This window comes from Podarcis gaigeae (genome assembly GCF_964106915.1).
Source record: "Podarcis gaigeae genome assembly, chromosome: 3".
NCBI classification, from domain to species: domain Eukaryota; kingdom Metazoa; phylum Chordata; class Lepidosauria; order Squamata; family Lacertidae; genus Podarcis; species Podarcis gaigeae.
The window spans coordinates 118,282,557-118,304,884 of record NC_139680.1 but is presented as its reverse complement, the minus strand read 5'-3'; the positions used below and the strand labels follow the sequence as shown (position 1 = coordinate 118,304,884).

General features: G+C 47.6%; 1 protein-coding gene and 1 long non-coding RNA gene across 2 annotated transcripts in view; one reads left to right on the top strand and one right to left on the bottom strand.

The window, feature by feature from the left end:
• The window catches only part of LOC310842216, a 554,664-nt gene that overhangs the window by 103,144 nt on the left and 429,192 nt on the right, over window positions 1-22,328 (top strand). The window lies entirely within an intron of this gene.
• Window positions 1-22,328, bottom strand: part of INTS9 (integrator complex subunit 9) — a 71,749-nt gene that overhangs the window by 5,334 nt on the left and 44,087 nt on the right. The window contains exons 10-14 of the mRNA XM_083733381.1: window positions 16,754-16,934; window positions 13,808-13,868; window positions 7,982-8,153; window positions 7,040-7,164; window positions 5,810-5,977 (exon numbers count right to left, since the gene is read on the bottom strand). Coding sequence (XP_083589507.1) covers window positions 5,810-5,977; window positions 7,040-7,164; window positions 7,982-8,153; window positions 13,808-13,868; window positions 16,754-16,934 — 707 coding nt within the window. The remainder of the gene's footprint in view (window positions 1-5,809; window positions 5,978-7,039; window positions 7,165-7,981; window positions 8,154-13,807; window positions 13,869-16,753; window positions 16,935-22,328) is intronic.

The following is a 22,328-nucleotide window of genomic DNA, read 5'->3' as shown; positions in this document are numbered from 1 at the left end:
GGAAAGGGCGGAGGCGCTTGCCAGGCAGGGGGCACAATGGTGGCGGGCGGCTTGTCTGGCACTGAAGGATGGGCAGGGAGAGTATCGCAACCCACATCTGAACGGCTCGAGTCACTGAGTGGGCTTGGGAACCACTGAGCTGGGCGGAAAATTGGTCTGACTCATGGAATCATAGAATCGTACAGCTGGGAGGGACCCCATGGGGCTATCCAGTCTGACCCCCTGCAAGTCAGGAATCACACCTAAAGAATCCCTGACAGATGGCTATCCAACTGGCAAGGAGGGAGAGTCCACAACCTCTGGAGGGAGACCGTTCCACCGTCTGTCAAAAACTTAAAAATGGGAAGCGTAATGCTGGTGGTCAACAAAAGAGGTTTAAAGATTGTCTCAAGGCAAATCTTTAAAAAAGTAGTATAAACACCGACAGTTGGGAAACACTTGCCTGCGAGTGCTCCAATGGGAGAACAGCCTTTATCAAAGGTGTCATGGACTTTGAAGATGCTCGAACTCAGGACGAAAGGGAGAAATGTGCTAAGAGGAAGGCACGCTTGGCAAACCCTCACCGTTATCAGGTAGGTAAAGGTAAAGGACGCCTGGATGGTAAAGCTCAGTCAAAGGCGGCTATGGGGTTGCAGCGCTCATCTCGCTTTCAGGCTGAGGAAGCCGGTGTTGTCCGCAGACAGCTTTCTGGGTCATGTGGCCAGCATGACTGAACTGCTTCTGGCGCAACAGAACACTGTGATGGAAACCAGAGCGCATGGAAACGCCGTTTACCTTCCCGTCGCAGTGGTACCTATTTATCTACTTGCACTGGTGTGCTTTCGAACTGCTAGGTAGGCAGGAGCTGGGACAGAGCAACAGGCGCTTAGTGCCACCTGGAAACCTAAGTCCCCACTGTGGAAGGACGTGTGGATGCAGAATTGGCCTCCACCATCACAGACACACTGTTAAGAGTGTGTTCATGGAATACCATCTTACTTGGCTACAAGAGATTGCCAAAGAAGACTGTCAGAAAGTTCTCCCTAATGTTTAAGGCACCTTCCTGCACTCAGCCCATCACTTTTGTAGTGATCCCAGCTGCCACCACAAAACCCCATATAGCTTTAACAGCAGGGGTTTGGAGGGAAGTTTTGTAGTGGAAATGGCTCTGCTCGGGCAACTTTTTGATTCGGTCAAAGAAATCCAAATGGGGAACGAATAGGTATTTTTCCATGGGCGTCAAGAATTTCTCAAGCAAACCAAAATCTTCCCACTGGGAAATTAAACATAGGGGGTACAGCCCACCCCTAGGTAGTGCCCCTAGGTAGTGCCCAGTGGTCTCCCTCTGTATGGGGCTGACTTTTACTGTTCAATGCAACCTCCACCATCACCAAAAAGAACCTCCAGCTCATTGTATGACTCCTTGGCTTAACGGGACCAGAGAAATAAGCACATTTCGAGAACAGCTAAGCACATGGAGAGTCTGCTGCAAGGGGGGCAATTATTTTCCCAATTAGAAACACGCTCCTGGACTCGGAGTTCCAATTCAGGTAAATGGGCTCTTTAAATGCAAATGAGCATATCGGAGCTCCCTTCTAAATTGGATGGGGAGATGCAGCAGTAGGGGCAAGCCCTGCGTTCGTTAGGGAAGCTAGTTAATTGCACACAGGGCTCTGCATTGCGTTTTTACACCCTGTGCTAAATGGCACCCCTTTGAGCTGCAATAAAAGGGGGGGGGAGCAGTTTCAGCTTGTGGGCTCTCTTTCTAAAGTGCTGCAAAGTTTGTTTGCAAGGAAGAAGGCGGTGCTTTAGATCAGAGGCTGAACTGGATTCCACGGGATTCCATCGGATTCTTCCGAGATCACGCAAGGCTAGCCTGTGAATCATTCCAATATAGTGGTACCTTGGTTCTCAAACTTAATCCGTTCCGGAAGTCCGTTCCAAAACCAAAGCATTCCAAAACCAAGGCACGCTTTCCCATAGAAAGTAATGCAAAATGGATTAATCCGTTCCAGACTTTGAAAAGCAACCCCTAAAACAGCAATTTAACATTAATTTCACTATCTTACAAGACCATTGATCCATAAAATGAAAGCGATAAGCAATGTACTGCAGTCACACTATTGATCGATCAATCAATCGATCAATCAATCAATCAATCAATCAGTAGCTGAACTGGGTTCCACACAGTCACAAAAACAGAACAAAAAGAGCTGCCAAAACAAAAAGGCAAAATAAATACCAAAAACAGACAGACCTCAGAGTAACACTCAAAGCGGAAGTGTGGCACTCAAATTGGAAGCGTGACACTCAAAACGGAGCACGTTTAGCTTGCAAGAAAAGTTTGCAAACCGGAACACTTACTCCCGGGTTTGCAGTGCTTGGGTTCCAAGCTGTTTGAGTACCAAGGCATTTGAGAACCAAGGTACCACTGTACTGGAATGATGGTCATCTTCAGATATCTGAAGAGCTGTCACAAGGAAGAGGGAGCGAGCTTCTTTTCTGCTACTCTGGAGGGGAAGACCCAAACCAAGTTGCAAGAAAGGAGATTCTGCCTAAACCTTGGGATCCTCCTTTCTGGCGGTAAGAGGGGTTCAGAGGTGGAACAAACTACCTGGGAAGGTGCTGGGCTTTTAAAGCAGACGTTGGGTGTCCATCTGTCAGGGATACTTGAGCTCTGATTCCTGCGTTTCGGGGGGCGGGAACTAGGGGCCCCTTCCAACCAGGATTATATGTATTTTTGGTGGGCTGTGCAGTTGCCAGGCAAAACAGAGAAATGGCTCCCTCTTTAGGCTAATGCATACTACGTGGCAGCTGACTCCTCCAAGCACCTTGAACGCAAGTCACATGAAGCCACCAGGATTGGGACGAAAACTAGCCTCAGCTGCCAGAAATGCATACAGAGGGCTCAGCTAAAAGCAGCAATTGGGGTTTGGATCCGGGTGGGGATGAACCTGCTGTCTTGCAAGCCGTGAGATGCTTAAATCACAGAATCATCGTATTCTTTGGCGATCCCTCGTAGCCGAGTAAGACCGTCTTCCATAAACATGGTCTTAACAGTGAGTCCACAAGTGACTGTGGAGGCCAATTCTGGATCCACACGTCCTTCCACAGTGGGGACATGGTTTCTGGGCGGGAGTTGATCACGGTGTGGATTTGCCAAGCATGTCTTCCTCTTAGCACGTTTCTCCCTTGCGTCCTGAGTTTGAGTGTCTTCAAAGCGCATGACACCTTTGGTCAAGGCTGTTCTCCAACTGGAGCGCTCGCAGGCCAGTGTTTCCCAGTTCTCGGTGTTTATGCTACATTTTTTTAGATTTGCCTTGAGAGAGTCTTTGATCCTCTTTCGTTGACCACCAGCATTACGCTTTCCATTTTAAAATTCGGAATAGAGTAGTTGCTTTCGAAGACGATCATCAGGCATCCAAACCACATGACCAGTCCAACAAAGTTGATGTTGAAGAATCATTGCTTTGACACTGGTGATCTTTGCTTCTTCTTCGCTCACAAGGGTCATAGGAACATGCAAGCCCATTCACCACGACAAGGTGATGATCCAGCGAGTGGGCACAGAATCATATGGCTCAAAGGGGCCACCAGGGGTCAGCGATAGTCCAACCCGTGTCCTTGTAGGAATTGCAACTAAAGCAGGCGGTCCCAATCCTTGGCATGTCTAGGCAGCTCTGGGAATGTCCTGCCTGAAATCCTCTGTCGGTGTGAAGACCCTGGTTTCCACAGGTTTGAGGAGGAGCCGTGGCTCAGGGCGAGAACACCTGCTCTGCATGCAGAAGGGCCCAGGTGCAATCCCCAGGTTCGGGGCTCGGATCGAATCCTGCCTGAAATCCCAGAGAAGCTGCTGCTGCCGCTGGCCGGTGTGAACAACACTAGAGGAACCAAGGGATTGGTGCAGGATAAGGGAGCCCCCTGGGTTCCTCACTACGTCCCTGTCAGGCTTGAGGAATTCTCTTCTCCCCTCCCCCATGGTTTCAAGAAGCAGGGAGGAAACAACAAAGCTCTTAAAAGGTAAACGGACCCCTGACCATTAGGTCCAGTCGTGGCCGACTCTGGGGTAGCGGCGCTCATCTCGCTTTATTGGCCGAAGGAGACAGCGTACAGCTTCCGGGTCATGTGGCCAGCATGACTAAGCCGCTTCTGGCGAACCGGAGCAGCGCACAGAAACACCGTTTACCTTCCCGCTGGAGCGGTACCTATTTATCTACTTGCACTTGGATGTGCTTTCAAACTGCTAGGTTGGTAGGAGCAGGGACTGAGCACGGGAGCTCACCCCATTGCAGGGATTCGAACCACTGACCTTCTGATTTGCAAGTCCTAGGCTCTGTGGTTTAACCCACAGCACCACCCACGTCTTACTTATGATTTATTCAGTCCTCACTGTCAGAGGCAAAGTCCTCACGGTCAGTGAGGTTGCTCACTCTGGCTCCTCACCCTTCCCTCACTCCCAACATCATCTGAGCCTACAGAGGCTCCCTGTGGTCAAATGCCTCTGCGTCTGTTGCTCCTGTACCCTTAACGAACCTCGCCTTCTAGGGGACAGCGGATCATCTATGCCAGGCAAATTCAACTCCAGAGAGACTGCGATCCAGTATAAAAAAACTGGCAGTGATCTACTCATTGGATTGACCAAAGTTGTTGAGCTTTTCTGGGGAGGAAGAGCCAAAGTGGTTGAGCTTTTTTATTTTTGTCTTTTTGGGGACGATCAATCAGGACCAGGGACATCCCAAGATTGACCAGTAGATCGCGATCAACCTGTTGGACATCTCTGATCTGATGCTGTCTAATGAAGTGTCTGTTAGAATTCCTGCTCCGTGATTGCAGTCATGGGATTGTTGTCTATCACATAACGGTGTATGTTTTGACTGCACAGAGTGGGAAGTGATGGAGACAGGATGTTTGTGTTACTGTTTTCTGTGAAGTGGGACTATTGTCCTTTGTTCTTTCTCTTTGCTGTCTGGTGCTAGAGAGAGAGGGAGCCATGTTGCAGTGCTCCGTTTGTGTTTATATGTAAATAAAGTAGATTAACCCAAATTCTGAGTTGCTGTTACGCAAGCAGCGAAGACTCTGAGGATCCCTAAGTGTGCCGATGTCTGTTGGCATCGGTCACTGTGATGTTCAGACAGAAGAAAGCTTTTGAAGCTCCTGAACGATCGACCAGGAGGAAGAGAACATGCCAGTTGGGTATGTATCTCTGCCAGGGTCTTACTCAAGTGTAGGATGACCTCCTGACAGTGTCTGCTGGCTGCTCTGTCCCCCGCCCTCCCCCCCGTAAGGTGGCTGCTTGCCTGTCTCGGACTTGTTCTCTCCTTCATAAAGGTAAAGGTGACCCCTGACCATTAGGTCCAGTCGCAGACAACTCTGGGGTTGCGGCGCTCATCTCGCTTCATTGGCCGAGGGAGCCGGCGTACAGCTTCTGGGTCATGTGGCCAGCATAACTAAGCCGCTTCTGGCGAACCAGAACAGTGCACAGAAATGCTGTTTACCTTCCCACCGGAGTGGTACCTATTTATCTACTTGCACTTTGACGTGCTTTTGAACTGCTAGGTGGGCAGGAGCAGGGACCAAGCAACGGGAGCTCACCCCGTCGCGGGGATCGAACCGCTGACCTTCTGATCGGCAATCCCTAGGCTCAGTGGTTTAACCCACAGCGCCACCCGCGTCCCTCTCTCCTTCATAGTTCAGCTGACACGGTCTCCTTCTTCTCTGTCAGCTACAGGAGAAGGGGAAGGCGATCTCCACCATTCCCCCTCCTCTTCATTCCAGTTCCTGACAGTTTCCCCTCCACCTCCACCCCATACCTTGGTTTGTCTTCACTCACCTCTGGTGTGATTTCAATCTTCTCGTAGCGGCGTTTGAACGGGAGGGTCAGCACCTCGGCTCTGCGGTAGGACATGGGTGGGGGCAGACAGTCGACCATCAAGTCCGTGCGGTGGGCCTGGGTGGGAGGGGGCTGGGTGTACTGCTCCGGACAAACAACGTGGAGAGGCTGCCGGGGGGAGGGAGGGAGGAAAAGAAAGAGTCAAGGGACAGACACACATCCATGCCCTGATCCGTAAGCCCCTGAGGTAGATGCCTTGTTATAATTTATGACATTTATTTTATACGTTGCCCTCCATCCAAAGATCACAAGGCGGTTTACATGTATCAAAACAAGAATCTCTTTCTTCTTTAAAAAAATAAATAAATTTACTTATTTGGTTTTTCAAATTGAAATTTTGCAATTATATATCGAACATAGATCATAAAAACAAGACTCCAAGGAATATCCTGGACTTCCATCCTCTCCTTTGTGGGTCTGATTATTCATCATTTCCTCCTGCACCTTTTAGAACAATCCAAATCTTTTAGATCTCCATTGTGTCCAGAATTCACTCTTAAACGGCAAGTGATATTCCAGTCCTAGTGACAATTTTAACTGTTTACAATGGTCTTTAAGATAAGTTATACATTTCCCCCATTCCTTATGGTTGGTGGGGCGCAGCTTCCATCCTAAGCCTTTGCGGGGACTGCTCTCCTCCCGAGGAGGCTTGGAAGGGAAGCTGCATGCCCGCCAGCCTTATGGTTGGCGGGGCGCAGCTGGCAGGCGTGGAGTAGGGAAAGGGGAGGCTGCCAGCAAAGCTGCACAGCCCCCCTACTTGCTGGGGCACCCCTGAGAGGCTGGCACCCTGGCGCGACGCACCATGGGAAAGACGGCTCTGACGATGACAGTCAGATAGGTTCAACAATAGAACCCATTGCCTAGGAAGGGTAAGTGGCCTCTCCTGGTATGCAGGTCTTCAGGCAGAGGCTGCCACCTGCATCAAATCTGAGGTTGGGCCAGGTGACCTTCCACCCCTTGTTTAACTCTTATGATTCTATGACACACAGCTGCTGTGTTTTGTAAATGGCCAAGTGTTTGGGGCAGGAATGGGGAGCCTGTGGCCTTTGAGACGCTGCCATGTCCCACCATCGCTGGCCCTGGAAGGCCCTAGCCTTGGTTTAGTGGGCAAAGCCCAGCTTGGCTCTGCAGCGAGGCCCGTTAAGTGGAGAGAGGTCTGGCCTGGTGTACCTGGACTTCTTTGAGTAATTTGGAGACCTGGATGAAGTTCAGCCTGGTGTCGATGGGGCAGTAAACGCATTTCATAGCCAGCGGCTGGTATGGAGCCAGGGCATCGAGATAGGAGAAGTCGGGCTCTGTAAATGGAAACAGAGAGAGGGGGGGATTCGGACAAAACACACGCAAATAATAATAATAGTAATAATTTATTACTTGTACCCTGCCCATCTGGCTGTGTTTCCCCAGCCACTCTGGGCGGCTTCCACAGAGACCAAAAATACACTAAAATATCACACATTAAAAACTTCCCTGAACAGGGCTGCCTTAAGATGACTTCTGAATGTCAGGTAGTTCTTTATCGCTTTGACATCTGATGGGAGGGTGTTGGACAGGGCGGGTGCCACTACCGAGAAGGCCCTCTGCCTGGTTCCCTGTAGCTTTGCTTCTCGCAATGAGGGAACCGCCAGAAGGCCCTTGCGGCTGGACCTCAGTGTCCCGGCAGAACGATGGGGGTGGAGATGCTCCTTCAGGTATACTGGGCCAAGGCCGTTTAGGGCTTTAAAGGTCAACACCAACCAACACTTTGAATTGTGCTCAGAAACGTACTGGGAGCCAATGTAGGTCTTTCAAGACCGGTGTTATATGGTCTCGGCGGCCACCCCAGTCACCAGTCTAGCTGCCGCATTCTGGATTAGTTGTCGTTTCCGGGTCACCTTCAAAGGTAGCCCCACGTAGAGCACAGGTCTCCTCCGGTTTGGAGGAAACAACAACCAAACGGAAACAATTTCTACGTAAACCCTAAGATCTAACTAAAGATACAACAATAATATCACTAACAGCAACAAGCTCTCTCAATCCCCCGTAAACAATACTCCAGCCCAAGAATCTGTTCAACAGCCTCAGCTTTTGTAGCTGGAGTCAGTCTGCACTCCACTCTCCCAGCCAGGCTCTTACCTGTAAATATAATGGTGTTGAGGCTGGACTTCCCCCACAGCTCCATGAAATGCACCACGTCCCCAAACCGGAGTGAGGGGTGTCCCGTGAAGACCACGCAGGGCTGCTTGAAGTCGTTGCTGAAGTCTCCGTGGATGCTGGGGTAATGCTTCAGCTTGTTGGTCTGAATGAGCTGGAAAGAGAGAAACGAGGCTGTTTGAAACCTCCATATCCTTTCCCACGTTCTTCCTTTATTGACATTCAAGCACCACTCTCGACGCAAGTTATTTATCGCTACCTACGGAATCGGCTCGCGTACCTCTCTTGCACGCAAACGTGTTCAAAGCGTCATGGCAAAAACATGTGCCGATACGTCCCTGCAAAAACAGCCGCGCGCTAATACATTCCAAAGCATAAAGCGACGATCCAAACAAGCGATTCGTCTCAATGGCTTTAAAATAGTAGTTATACAATCAATGCTAAAACACTCTTTCAGATTGCAAGGGAAACTCTTGTATTAGCAACCAAGGTTATAACAATAATCATACAGTCGAACCTCGGTTGTCAAACATCTCCATTGACGAACGTTTTGGAACCCGAACGCCGAAAACCCGTAAGTAAATGCTTCAATTTTTGAATGTGCCTCGGAAGTCGAACGGCATCTGTTACGTATCCCCCCCCCCAATTTTCACCACTGAAATTGACATTCTCCCTTTGCGCCTCGGTTGTCAAACGTTTTGGAAGTTGAACGGTCTTCCGGAACGGATTTCGTTCAACAACCAAGGTTTCACTGTACTGTATATTGATGGGAATGATCAAACTTTCATTTTTTAAAAAAAACCAGAAGCATTTTTACTTGGTATTATAGGTCAGGACATTAATAGGCAAGATGTTAAATTGTTTTCATATGCAACAACTGCGGAAAGAGTATTGTTAGCCCAGAAATGGAAACAAGAAGAAATTCCGATGAAAGAAGAATGGCAGACGAAATTAATGGACTATGCAGAATTGGACAAAATGACAGGAAGGATTCGAAACCTGCGGGACCAGAGATTTACAGAAGATTGGAAGAAGTATATGAATTACTTGAAGAGCAACTGTAATCAACAAATGACGCTAGTAGGACTACAAGAAGTTTTGTAAGGAGAAATACACGAAGTGTTACGAAGTAGAAAAAGATAGAGATATTGGTTATGAGTTTGAAATGTAGTAGGGAAGATAAGAAATGCATACTAAGAGATTAGATTGGAAAATTTTCAGGCAGGATTGATGGAAGTCAAAAAAATTGAATGAGATGTAAAAGTATGCTTAATTACTGTTGAAAATGATAAATTAAAAAACTAATAAAAAATTTATATAAAAAAGTTAAAAAAGAAAAGGGAATGATAAAACTTTCTGGGTAATTGTGCTGTTCACAGCACAAACAACAACACTAGCTGCTAGACATCAGTAACCCTTTCCTCCTCCATGGATTTGTCTAATCCTCTTTTAAAGCCATTGGTGGCAAGAGGGATGCAGTTGGTGCTGTGGGTTAAACCACAGAGCCTAGGACTTGCTGATCAGAAGGTCGGTGGTTCGAATCTCCGCAATGGGGTGAGCTCCCGTTGCTCGGTCCCTGCTCCTGCCAACCTAGCAGTTCAAAAGCACGTCAAAGTGCAAGTAGATAAATAGGTACCACTCCGGCGGGAAGGTAAACGGCATTTCTGTGCGCTGCTCTGGTTCGCCAGAAGCGGCTTAGTCCTGCTGGCCACATGACCCGGAAGCTGTATGCCGGCTCCCTCGGCCAATAAAGCGAGATGAGCGCCGCAACCCCAGAGTCGGCCATGACTGGACCTAATGGTCAGGGGTCTCTTTACCTTTAGGTTGGTGGCAGGGAGTTCCACAGTTTAACTTAGCTAACACTAAGCTGGGTGGACCAATGATCTGACTCGTATTGAGGCAGGATCCCGCGTCCCTGGTATCTGACAGTTATCAGCTAGGTCCTGGGCTCAGTGGAAACCACCTGAGAGGCCAGCGTAGAATTGTGGAATCGTAACATTGGAAGGGACCTCAAGGGCCATGTAGTCTAACCCCCTGCAATGCAGGAATTTTTTTTGCCTGGCGTGGGGCTGAAACCCACAACCCCAAGAGTGGGAGTCTCATGAGCTATTTGGCATGCCCTCCTCTTTCTACAAGATGGCTGCTCAGAAAACACACACACACCCCGCTCGTTTGCTAGCGAGAAATCTAAATGCGCACATGCGAGCCACGCTGGGAGTTAATAAGCCCTCCGTCTTGCAAGTGTGCCTGTAATTAAGCGTGGAAGAGATTTCTCCTCGGAGCCCGCCGAGGCCAGCTCTTCAACATCTAAGCGTTACCTCCAGCAACGGGAGTTGGAGGCCCAGCAAAGGACGTGCTAGATGAGGATTATGTGGCTTTCATGGAGAGGGAGAGAGAAAGAAAGAGGGAGAGGGAGAGACAGAGACCCCTGCAAGCAGCTCTTGAAATTTCAGACACAACCTGAAGGAAGCAGAACCTGCCTCAGAGGTGCTGGCGGGCATTTCCCACAACAAGGAAAGCGGGGTTTGTGAGATGCCATAAATGCCGTCAGATTTGCCTGTGGATTAGTAGGGGAAGGATGAGATTTCTGCAGCAGGTTTTGATAGCTCTTTCTCAACCGAAGGTGGCCTGGGTGAGCCTGCTGGCGGACTTGACTCACCTGAAAGGAAGCCTCACCTCAAAATGCGCCGAATAAAAGGCACATAATCTCAAAAGGGTTATTAAAATCATAGAATTGTTGAAAGGGACCCTGAGGGTCATCTAGACCAGGGGTCAGCAAACTTTTTCAGCAGGGGGCCGGTCCACTGTCCCTCAGACCTTGTGGGCGGCCAGACTATTTTTTTGGGGGGGGAATGAACGAATTCCTATGCCCCACGGGTGGCGCTGTGGGTTAAACCACTGTGTTGCTTGGGATTGCCGATTGGAAGGTCGGCAGTTCAAATCCCCGTGATGGGTGAGCTCCCGTTGCTCTGCCCCTGCTCCAGCCAACCTAGCAGTTTGAAAGCACATCAAAGTGCAAGTAGATAAATAGGTACCACTCCAGCAGGAAGGTAAACAGTGTTTTCTGGTTTCACCAAAAGTGGCTTAGTCATGCTGGCCACATGACCCGGAAAAACTGTCTGCGGACAAATGCTGGCTCCCTCAGCCTTTAAAGCGAGATGAGCACTGTAACCCCAGGGTTTTTCACGACTGGACTTAATTGCTGGGGGTCCCTTTACCTTTTACAAATAACCCAGAGATGCATTTTAAATAAAAGGACACATTCTACTCATGCAAAAACACCAGGCAGCCCCCACAAATAACCCAGAGATGCATTTTAAATAAAAGCACACATTCTACTCATGTAAAAACACCAGACAGGCCCCACAAATAACCCAGAGGTGCATTTTAAATAAAAGGACACATTCTACTCATGTAAAAACACCAGACAGGCCCCACAAATAACCCAGAGGTGCATTTTAAATAAAAGGACACATTCTACTCATGTAAAAACACGCTGATTCCCGGACCGTCTGCGGGCCGGATTTAGAAGACGATTGGGCCGCATCCGGTCACCGGGCCTTAGTTTGCCTACCCATGATCTAGCCCAACCCCCTGCAATACAGCAGGAGTATTTGCCTGAAGTGGACTCGAACCCACAATTCTGAGATTGAGAGTCTTGTGCTCTACTGACTGAGCTATCCCGTAAGAGTTGGAAAAGGTTTAGAGAAAGGGGAGGCAGAGTGATCAAGGGGATGGATGGCTCCCCTACGAAGAAACGCCGCCACGTTTGGGACTTTTCCATTTAGAGGCAAGGTGAAAAAGATGGAAGTTTGGTAAAATTGTTCGTGGCATGAAGGAAGAAGATAGAGAAAAGTTCATCTCCGAGACTAGGAAATCCTGTGACCGTGCGCAGTGCATGTGACCAGAGTATTGGTTTAAATCAGACCATGGTTTAAATCAGAACACCAGCACTTGTGGGAATGCCATGAAGCTGAATGGTGGACGATACAGGAAAGATAAAAGAAAGGACTTCTTCCTGCAGCATGTAATTAAGCTACGGAACTCCCTGCCACCGGAGGCAGTGGCGGTCACAGACATGGGTGGCTTTAAAACAGGAATGGACAAATTCATGGAGGAGAGGACTGGATTTTTAAAGGGTTTGTATTTCTGATGTAATCTGCCTCACACATTTATTTAAAATGGAAAGATGGAGCGTACGCTTCATAGGCATATATTTCTGAAATTGGACCTAGACATATATTTCTGAAAGAGGAGAATGGATGTCAAGGGCATCTCTAAGCAGTGCGGTGATTAAACCAGTGACGATAAAAACAACTTTTGTCCCTCGTCTGCAGTATTTGGAAGGTCAATGAGCAAGGCTGCAAAATCAGAGAAATCTAGGATGCTGTCTTTGGCAAGGCCAAAATACATTGGCAATTCATTTTGTGTGGGTCTACGCGCCCAGAAATTTCAAACCTCCTTTTGAAGATTGATAAGGAAGCAGGTGCTCTGTGGGTTGAATTCATGTCCCTCGTTCACTCTGGCTGCCCTTAGTGGGAGGGGAAAAGGCTATTTTCCATGCTAGGGTTTTTACTTCTTGAAATTTGGCAAGCCTATATTAGCACTTATGGGTTTGAACATGAAAGGAGGCAGTACTTGCGCTTTCATATCTGGGGACTCAAAATAAACCCCAAATTAGCTACATGTGGAGAACTGCAAAAATAAAGAAAAATAAAGTAAGTGCAGCGACCGAACCACTGCCCAGTAATGACATTTCAGCCACATCCCTCTGAAAGGCACCAAATAGCATCATCAGAAAGGGCCACAGAGCTTCTCAGTAACGACAGCATCCCCTGCAACTGAATGGAGAATCCTTAAAATGCGACAATTGGCAGAGAACTTTTTCTGCATCTGGAGACTCTTAGCTAAACTTTGTTTTCTTTTTAAGGGAGGAAGACATTTCTGGAAGTTTCTGAAATTCTGCAGAACTACGTATCTTTGCAAAGCAATTTCCCCTAAAATGCATTTCACTATCATATGCCTTTTTATGCACGCTTTACCCCAGCAGATGCTGGCTGGAGGAGCGTGCTGCAAAATTCAGGGAAGCATGAATTCCGAAAGAGGGTCGCCTCCTGGGTCTGGTACTGTTTTGGAAAGCCCTTTAATGTTATACCTCGGGTTACAGATGCTTTAAAGGTAAAGGTAAAGGGACCCCTGGCCATTAGGTCCAGTCGTGGCTGACTCTGGGGTTGCAGCGCTCACCTCGCTCTATAGGCCAAGGGAGTCGGCGTTTGTCTGCAGACAGCTTCCAGGTCATGTGGCCAGCATGACTAAGCCACTTCTGGCAAACCAGAGCAGCGCACGGAAACGCCATTTACCTTCCCGCCAGAACGGTACCTATTTATCTACTTGCACTTTGATGTGCTTTCGAACTGCTAGGTGGGCAGGAGCAGGGACCGAGCAACGGGAGCTCACCCCGTCATGGGGATTCGAACCGTCAACCTTCTGATCGGCAAGTCCTAGGTTCTGTGGTTTAGCCCACAGCGTCACAGACGCTTTAGGTTGTTTTTTTGGGGGTTATGGACCGTCAAAACCCGGAAGTACCGGAATGGGTTACTTCCAGGTTTCAGCGGTCGCGCATGTGCAGAAGCGCCGAATCGCAACCTGCGCATGTGCAGACGCGCAGCTGCGGGTTGTGAATGTGCATCCCGCACGGATCACGTTCGCAACCTGAGCGTCCACTGTAAATGCAAACTGGCTGGAATTTCTCCCTCGTTCCTTCCTCTTGCGTGAGATGGGATCGGGTGGGCAGGGCAATTCTCTTACCTCCGCATGAGGGAAGGGTGGTTCTGGCAGGTACACCTTCGTCTGCTTATTGTGACACAGCCTGAAAGGCAGGGGGAGAGAGAGAAAGAGAAAAACAGGGAGAAAAAGAAGCCAGATTTACAAACCCATCTGACAACCCATTGCAGTTTAGCACTGCCACCTAGTGTTCAGATCTCCCAATCAAGAAGAGAAGTTCTGTGCTGGCAGCTGGCAGCATCGTGTAGCCCAGCAGTTCCCAAACTTTTGAGGACCGCCCTCCTTTGGTCCCATAAACTCATCCCCAGTTCCCCCTATCCCAGAGGTGTTCAACCTTTTTGAGTCCACGGTTCCCTTGACCAACTGCATTCTTTCTGCGGCCCACCTGGGGGGCTCAGGAGCCCAGGTATGTCCCCCGCTTGCCTGAAATGGCGCAGTTAACAAGTACCCTGAGAGGCAATTCCAAACAAAAAATTATGGAAAAGTGGGATAGATATAAAATGTATGTTCAAAATACAGTAAAGGTTCGCTATCTATGCTAGCATTCGATTGACGTTGGAGTGAGACTGAGTTGAGAAATAAGGCTAAGAGCACATATTGATATAGGAATGTATTAGATGATATGTAACGAAATTTACAATAACAAGAGTACAATCATTCGTAAAAAATGGAATATACAACGGGAAAGACAGGATGTTTAGTGTGTTGGTATGTATATGATTTTGTGGGGGAATTTGTTTTTGTTTTTTCCTCTTTCCTTTTTTTGTTTCATTTTCCTTCTAGGTATATAAAATTTGTATATATTTTTTGTATACATGTTGGAAATTATATTATAGTAAGTCCTGTAATGTAATATGACAATGTTTACCAATATAATACAGTGGTACCTCGGGTTAAGTACTTAATTCGTTCTGGAGGTCCGTTCTTAACCTGAAACTGTTCTTAACCTGAGGCACCACTTTAGCTAATGGGGCCTCCTGCTGCCGCCACGCTGCCGGGGCCCGATTTCTGTTCTTATCCTGAAGCACTATTTCTGGGTTAGTGGAGTCTGTAACCTGAAGCGTATGTGACCCGAGGTACCACTGTATAAGAATGTTAACAAAATTAATAAAATGCAAATTATAAAAAAAAATCCCCGCTTGCCTGCAGAGCTGGCAGCCTCTCGCCCTTTTTCGAACACCCTCCCTGGTGGAGCGTTCCCTCAGCCTCCTCTCCTCTCTCCTTGCGAGTCCTCTGGGCAGATGCCGCCACTGCCCCCGATCTCTGAGCCACCCACCGCCCCACAGGGGTCTGGGGAAAGGATGCCCCAGACCTAGTGGCCTGACGAAGGCTGGCCAACGGTGAACGCGATGCCAGCACCTTGCCCACCTTGGGAGGCAGCAGCAGGCGCTGTTGGGCCTGAATGGGGGAAATTCTCACCTTCGGCGCCAGGCACTCAGCTCCCAGGCAGGCCTCGCACAGGACAAGAACAAAGAAGAGACAGCGTGGTGCCTTCCTGTCTGCCTGGCCTCCCACCTGTCCGTCCATTCCCCAAAACAAGGGCTGGCGGACTGGCCTGCTGGGCTCCCTTGCTTGCCTACTCCGAGGCTACCTCTGTTCCTGGCAACCAGCACCCCCTGGCCAGCCCCAGAGGCACCATTCGCTTGCGGAGCTTGTAGCCAGGGCTGTTGCAACAAACAGCCACACAAGCCTTCGGGAGGCAGAGATGTGAGAGGTTCATCAGAGGAGGGAGGGAAGGAAAGAGGGACAGAGGCCTGTGTTGTCCGCTGCACCCCTGACCATCCTTCAAGGCACCCCAGGGTGCCACGGCACACTGGTTGAAAACCACTGCCCTATCCGATAAAAAAGCATTTTTCAGAATACAGTGGTACCTTGGTTCTCAAACGCCTTGGTACTCAAACAACTTGGAACCCAAACACTGTAAACCCGGAAGTAAGTGTTCCAGCTTGAAAACATTTTCCAGAAGTTGAATGTGCTCCGTTTTGAGTGTTACACTTCCGTTTTGAGTGCCACACTTCCGTTTTGAGCGTTACGCTCAGGTCTGTCTGTTTTCACTATTTATTTTGCGTTTTTGTGGCTCTTTTTTTTGTGTGTGACTGTGTGGAACCCAGTTCAGGTACGGACTGATCGACTGTGTGACTGCAGTACATTGTTTATCACTTTCATTTAATGGATCAATGGTCTCGTTAGATAGCAAAATTCATGTTAAATTGCTGTTTTAGGGGTTGCTTTTAAAAGTCTGGAACAGATTAATCCATTTTGCATTACAGTTATACCTCGGCTTACAGATGCTTCAGATTGCGTTTTTTCAGGTTACGGACGCGCCGAAACCTGGAAGTACCGGAATGGGTTACTTCCGGGTTTCAGCAATCGCACATGCGCAGAAGCACTAAATCGCCCTTTGAGCATGCGCAGAAGCGCCGAATCGCAAACCCATGTGTGCGCAGGCGCAGCGCTGTGGGTTGCGAATGCGCCTCCCACACGGATCACTATGGATCACTGGCAGTTCCCTCACTACGAGAAGCAAAGCTACAGGGAATCAGGCAGAGGGCCTTCTCGGTGGTGGCACCTGCCCTGTGGAACGCCCTCCCACCAGATGTCAAAGAGAAAAACAACTACCAAACTTTTAGAAGACATCTGAAGGCAGCCCTGTTTAGGGAAGCTTTTAATGTTTAATAGGTTATTGTATTTTAGTGTTTTGTTGGAAGCCGCCCAGAGTGGCTGGGGAAACCCAGCCAGATGGGCGGGGTATAAATAATAAATTATTATTATTATTACCTTCGCAACCTGAGTGTCCACTGTACTTTCTATGAGAAAGCGCAACTTGGTTTTGGAATGGACTTCTGGAATGGATTAAGTTTGAGTACCAAGGTACCACTGTAGTAGCTTTGCTCTCCCACCCTCCTCCTTCCTGTGTCGGAGGTACCCCTCAACCCAGCCATGGGGTACCTCTTTGCTGCCAATACTTACCACTCGGCGAAGATCTGGGAGAACTCGAGGGAGCTGTTTGCCACTGGCGAGATGAAGTAGAAGGGGACGTTGGAGAGGCCGGCAGAGTCAATGTACTGGTACAGGCACTCGAGAAGGTCGTAGATCACGCCGGACGGGTAGCAAGGGACCAGGACGTTCCCCCCGTTCCGGACGGTCAAAGCTTAACAAAGAGCAAGGACATGTTTTTTAGTTAGTGCAGGGGTCTGCAACCCGCGGCTCCGGAGCCGCATGTGGCTCTTTTACACCTTTGCCGCGGCTCCGGGGCGGATACTAGCGAGGGGAGGAGGCGCATTGTGTGCCCCGACACTCCCCACTGTGGCGGGCGCTGTACTGGCTGTGACGTCGCATGGGGGCAGTGCGTGCGTTAGTCACACACCGTCCAGATGTCACCTTCCTGCCCGCCCGCCCGCTACATTGTAAGGGGCATGTACGCTGGTCACTGCATTGAAAGGGAGCATGTACGTTGGTCACTGTTTTGAAGGGGAGTGAAGAACACACACACACAAAAAGTTAACTTGTTAATTTAACGTTTATTTCTATGAGGAGGAGTAATTCTGAGGGGTCAAACAAAGAAATAATAAAAAAGGAACAAAAAAGTTATTTTTATAATGACGAGGTTTGCGGCTCCCAGTTTTTTTCCCTTCGGAAACGGGTCCAAGTGGCTCTTTTTGTCTTAAAGGTTGCAGACCCCTGAGTTAGTGAATAGGGAAGAGATAATAATAACAATAATTTTTATTTATACCCCGCCCTCCCCGGCCAGAGTCGGGCTTAGGGCAGCTAACACCAATAAAATCACATTAAAAACAAAATGGGGGGGGACGAACAAAAAACAAAAAACAATTTAAAATACAGCCTCATTTAAAAAGTAGCTCATAGATCAAAACCATAAGGGGAGGGAAACAGAAGGTTCAGACTGAGTCTAAACCAAAGGCCAGGCAGAACAGTTCTGTCTTGCAGGCCCTGCGGAAAGATGTCAAGTCCCGCAGGGTCCTAGTCTCTTGGGACAGAGCGTTCCACCAAGTCGGGGCCAGTACTGAAAAGGCCCTGGCCCTAGTTGAGACCACCTTGTGACCTGGGACCTCCAAAATGTTGTCATTTGTAGACCTTAAGGTCCTCCGCAGGGCATACCAGGAGAGGCGGTCCTGTAGGTATGTGGACCTGAATAACTATTCAGTTTTCTTTTTTAATGGCACTCAATGGTTCAGAGTACTGGCACCTCTCTCTTTTTTTAACCAAAAAAGTGTCGTGTACACTGTGCTCGCTGGGGATGATGGGAGTTGTAGTTCAAAACATCTGGAGGGCACGAGGTTTGTGAAGGCTGCTCTATAATATCCACTGCCCCATTGTCTATGTTGCCCCCCCGAAAAACTCATATCTTATTCCTTAAAAAAAAAAAAAAGGGAAATGATATATAATGAAATGAAGAGGATGTTTAAAATCCCCTTTTTAAAAAACAACCAGAAGCTTTTCTTTTGGGAATTACTGGGACAGAACTACCTAAAATGTACAGAAACCTATTCATGTATGCGACTACAGTGGGAGGAATGTTACCTGCCCCAAAATGGACAGAAGCAGAAGTCCCAGTAAAGGAAGAATGGAAACAAAAACTTATGGAATATGCAGAAATGGCAAAACTTACTGGAATAATAAGAAATCAAGACAACCAATTTTTTAAATAAAAGAATGGAAATGGTTTATTGAATATTTACAGATATTTTTTAAACAGATATAAACATTGGAAGGATGACTGTAACAACCTGCAGTTTTATACCGGCATATATTTAAAGATGATGAATAAATGAGCAAATTAAGTTAATTTGGATATGCAGAAGATATCAAAAACAAATTTAAGGAACTACAGAAAGAGGGGGATGGAAGTCAAGTTTCTAAATGTCAAAATGAATGTAAAATTAGTGAAATGTATAACACTAGTGAAATGTATAAACTTGAAAAGTATAATAACTAAAATATCAAAAAGAGAGGGGAGGGATTTATTGAGATTTTTTAACAATATTGCCAGCTTTGTGACATCTTCCCGTTGGCCTTCATATAAATAAGCCAAACTCCTGCATGAAATGCTTACAGTTGCTGGCAGCATTCAGAGGTGAGTTTAATAAGTAAAACGTATTAAATAAATATGCCTGTTGTCTTTGTCCATGGAGTTTTCTTGGCAGGGATACTGGAGTGGCTTGCCGGTTCCTCCTCCAGGTGGATCACGTTTGGTCAAAACTCTCCACTATGACCTGTCCATTTTGGGTGGCCCTGCACGACATAGTTCATAGCTTCTCTGAGTTATTCAAACCCCTTCGCCATGGCAAGGCAGTGATCCACAAAGCTATGGTTTTCCCAGTAGTGATGTATGGAAGGGAGAGCTGGACCATAAAGAAGGCTGATCGCCGAAGAATGGATGCTTTGAATTCTGGTGCTGGAGGAGACTCTTGAGAGTCCCATGGACTGCAAGAAGATCAAACCTCTCCATTCTGAAGGAAATCAGCCCTGAGTGCTCACTGGAAGGACAGATCCTGAAACTGAGGCTCCAAGACTTTGGCCACCTCATGAGAAGAGAAGACTCCCTGGAAAAGACCCTGATGTTGGGAAAGATGGAGGGCACAAGGAGAAGGGGACGACAGAGGACGAGATGGTGGGAGAGTGTTCTCGAAGCTACCAGCATGAGTTTGACCAAACTGCAGGAGGCAGTGGAAGACAGGAGTGCCTGGCGTGCTCTGGTCCAGGGGGTCACAAAGAGTCAGACATGACTAAACAACAACAACAAACAAATAAATAAGAACATAAGAAAAATAAATCAAGGTTTACCCGTCTAGGTACTTTCAATTGCTCCATTGTCCAAAATTGCTGCCATCACTTAACCAGCCTTCGCAATGGACTGGTTTCCATATTCCCTACTTTTTTACTAGATCATTTTTAAGATGCAGAGAGACCAGAACTGCACACAGAATTCCAAATGAGAATTCACACGGGCAGAGATCTTCGTTGCTTCATTTGCAATTCCTTTTCCTGGCCTTTTTCCTAGAGTTGCCATATTTCAAGAGGTAAAAAGCAGGACACAAAATCCGAGCCCAAATTGCCAGAGCCAGAGTCTGAACACCAGAGTAACCTGAGCACTTTTTTATTTTATTTTTTAAACCCCAACTCCAGGACATTTGCTCTAAAATGTAAAATGCACTGGATGGGTATTTAGGACCTGCAAAAGAGGACACGTCCAGGAATTCCCGGTCGTATGGCAAGTTGGCAACCCTGTCTTTCCAAATGCTGCAATCGTCCTTTAAACAAAAAACACCTGCTGCTGTTACACAGGCATTGCACCAATATTTTCAGAGCACCGTCTTCTCTGAAAATCCAGCGGGTAGAAGTTTAATATCCTGTCTACTGTTAGATTAAAGGAGGGATATCTCTGGTTCTCTCGTCCGTTCTTTCCCCATTATTCCTTTTAAACATTTACCACCTCTGCTCCTGAACCCAAGGGGGTTGCAATATAAATAATAATAATAATAATAATAATAATAATAATAATAATAATAATAATAAAAAAACAACAACACACCAAAACAACAAATCAATATCCGGATGCAGCAAGCGATGACGTTTAAAAGAGGCAGCGGTAAAATCAACGCTAATGTGCCGTCGTTGGAGTGTGGAATGAAAAGAGATGATTCAAATAGAATCACAACTTTGTTACTTTAAACCTTCTCAATGAAAATTAAGCATTTGGAAATGCAATAAAAGGTGGGGGGAAACTGCATTCGGGCCTGGGGACAAAAAAATAAATAAATGGATTTAGGTTTATGACATCACTTGAATCACGTAATGTAATTCCTCACATCTGAAAAGCTGCACGCAGTTTCCATGCAGGAATTGCAGCAAGGGTGAAGCAGATGGCATGTGATGCTTTTGTGTTTGTCGTGACAATTTCATCCTGTGTCCTGATCACAGAATCTTAGGGGTCCCCAAGGGTCATCTAGTCCAACCCCTGCAATGCAGGAATGTCGGCTAAGGCATCCATGACAGATGGCCCTCCAACCTCTGCTTAAAATTCTCCAGTGAAAAACCTCCCAAGGGAGACCGTTCCACTGTCACACAGCTCTTACTGTCAGAAAGTTTTCCCTGATGTTAAGTCGGAATCTCCTTTTTGAAACTTGAAGGCATTGGTTCGGGTCCTACCCTCCAGAGCAGGAGGAAAAAAACATGTTCCCTCTTCCATGTGATGGCCTTTAAGATATTTGAAGATGGCTATCTGGTCTTTTCCAATTTGTTGTTGTTGTTTAGTTGTGTCCGACTCTTCGTGACCCCCTGGACCAGAGCACACCAGGCCCTCCTGTCTTCCACTGCCTCCCGCAGTTTGGTCAGACTCATGTTTGTAGCTTCGAGAACACTGTCCAACCATCTCATCCTCTGCCATCCCCTTCTCCTTGTGCCCTCCATCTTTCCCAACATCAGGGTCTTTTCCAGGGAGTCTTCTTTTCTCATGAGGGGGCCAAAGTATTGGAGCCTCAGCTTCACGATCTGTCCTTCCAGTGAGCACTGAGGGCTGATTTCCTTCAGAATGGAGAGGTTTGATCTTCTTGCAGTCCATGGGACTCTCAAGAGTCTCCTCCAGCACCAGAATTCAAAAGCACCAATTCTTCAGCGACCATCCTTCTTTATGGTCCAGCTCTCACTTCCATACATCACTACTGGGAAAACCGTAACTTTAACTATACGGACCTTTGTTGGCAAGGTGATTTCTCTGCTTTTTAAGATGCTGTCTAGGTTGGTCATTGCTTTTCTCCCAAAAAGCAGGGGTCTTTTAATTTCACGGCTGCTGTCACCATCTGCAGTGATCATGGAGCCCAAGAAAGTAAAATCTCTCACTGCCTCCATTTCTTCCCCTTCTATTTGCCATGAGGTGATGGGCCCTGTGGCCATGATCTTCGTTTTTTTGATGTTGAGCTTCAGACCATATTTTGCGCTCTCCTCTTTCACCCTCATTAAAAGGTTCTTTAATTCCTCCTCACTTTCTGCCATGAAGGTTCCAATGTAGTCACATCCTTTTCCTGAAGAGGGCAGAAGAGCTCCAAAACATGAAAAAAAAAATGCAAGTTGGGTGCTTTTTCAGCTCTGGCAGCAAAAACAAGAGAAGTCAGAAACATCTCAGGTCAACACCTTGGGGCGGGGGGATAAAATTCTGATACTCAGCTGGGCATGGAGGCAGATCCTGAGAACCACAAAGGAAAAACTGGCGGAAAATGCTCTGTCTGTTCTTCTAAGGCTCTGTAGCCAAGGTGGTGAGCAGCAGTTGTCGCTGAACTACAATTCCCAGCACCCCTGAACACTGAGTCATGCCAGGCGTAGCTGAATGGCATCCAGCAACATCTGGTGGGCACCACATTGTCTAAACCCTGGCTCTGAGGTGTGAGCTTACAAGCAAACAATATAACAACAGTGCCACCGTCAGAATGCCAACAGACGACTCGAGGAAGTGAGCCAAGTCACGCGGTGTGCATTAAATAGCCAAGGAAGCACAAATATACCCTCTCAAGGGGTTACGGGGTCGGAA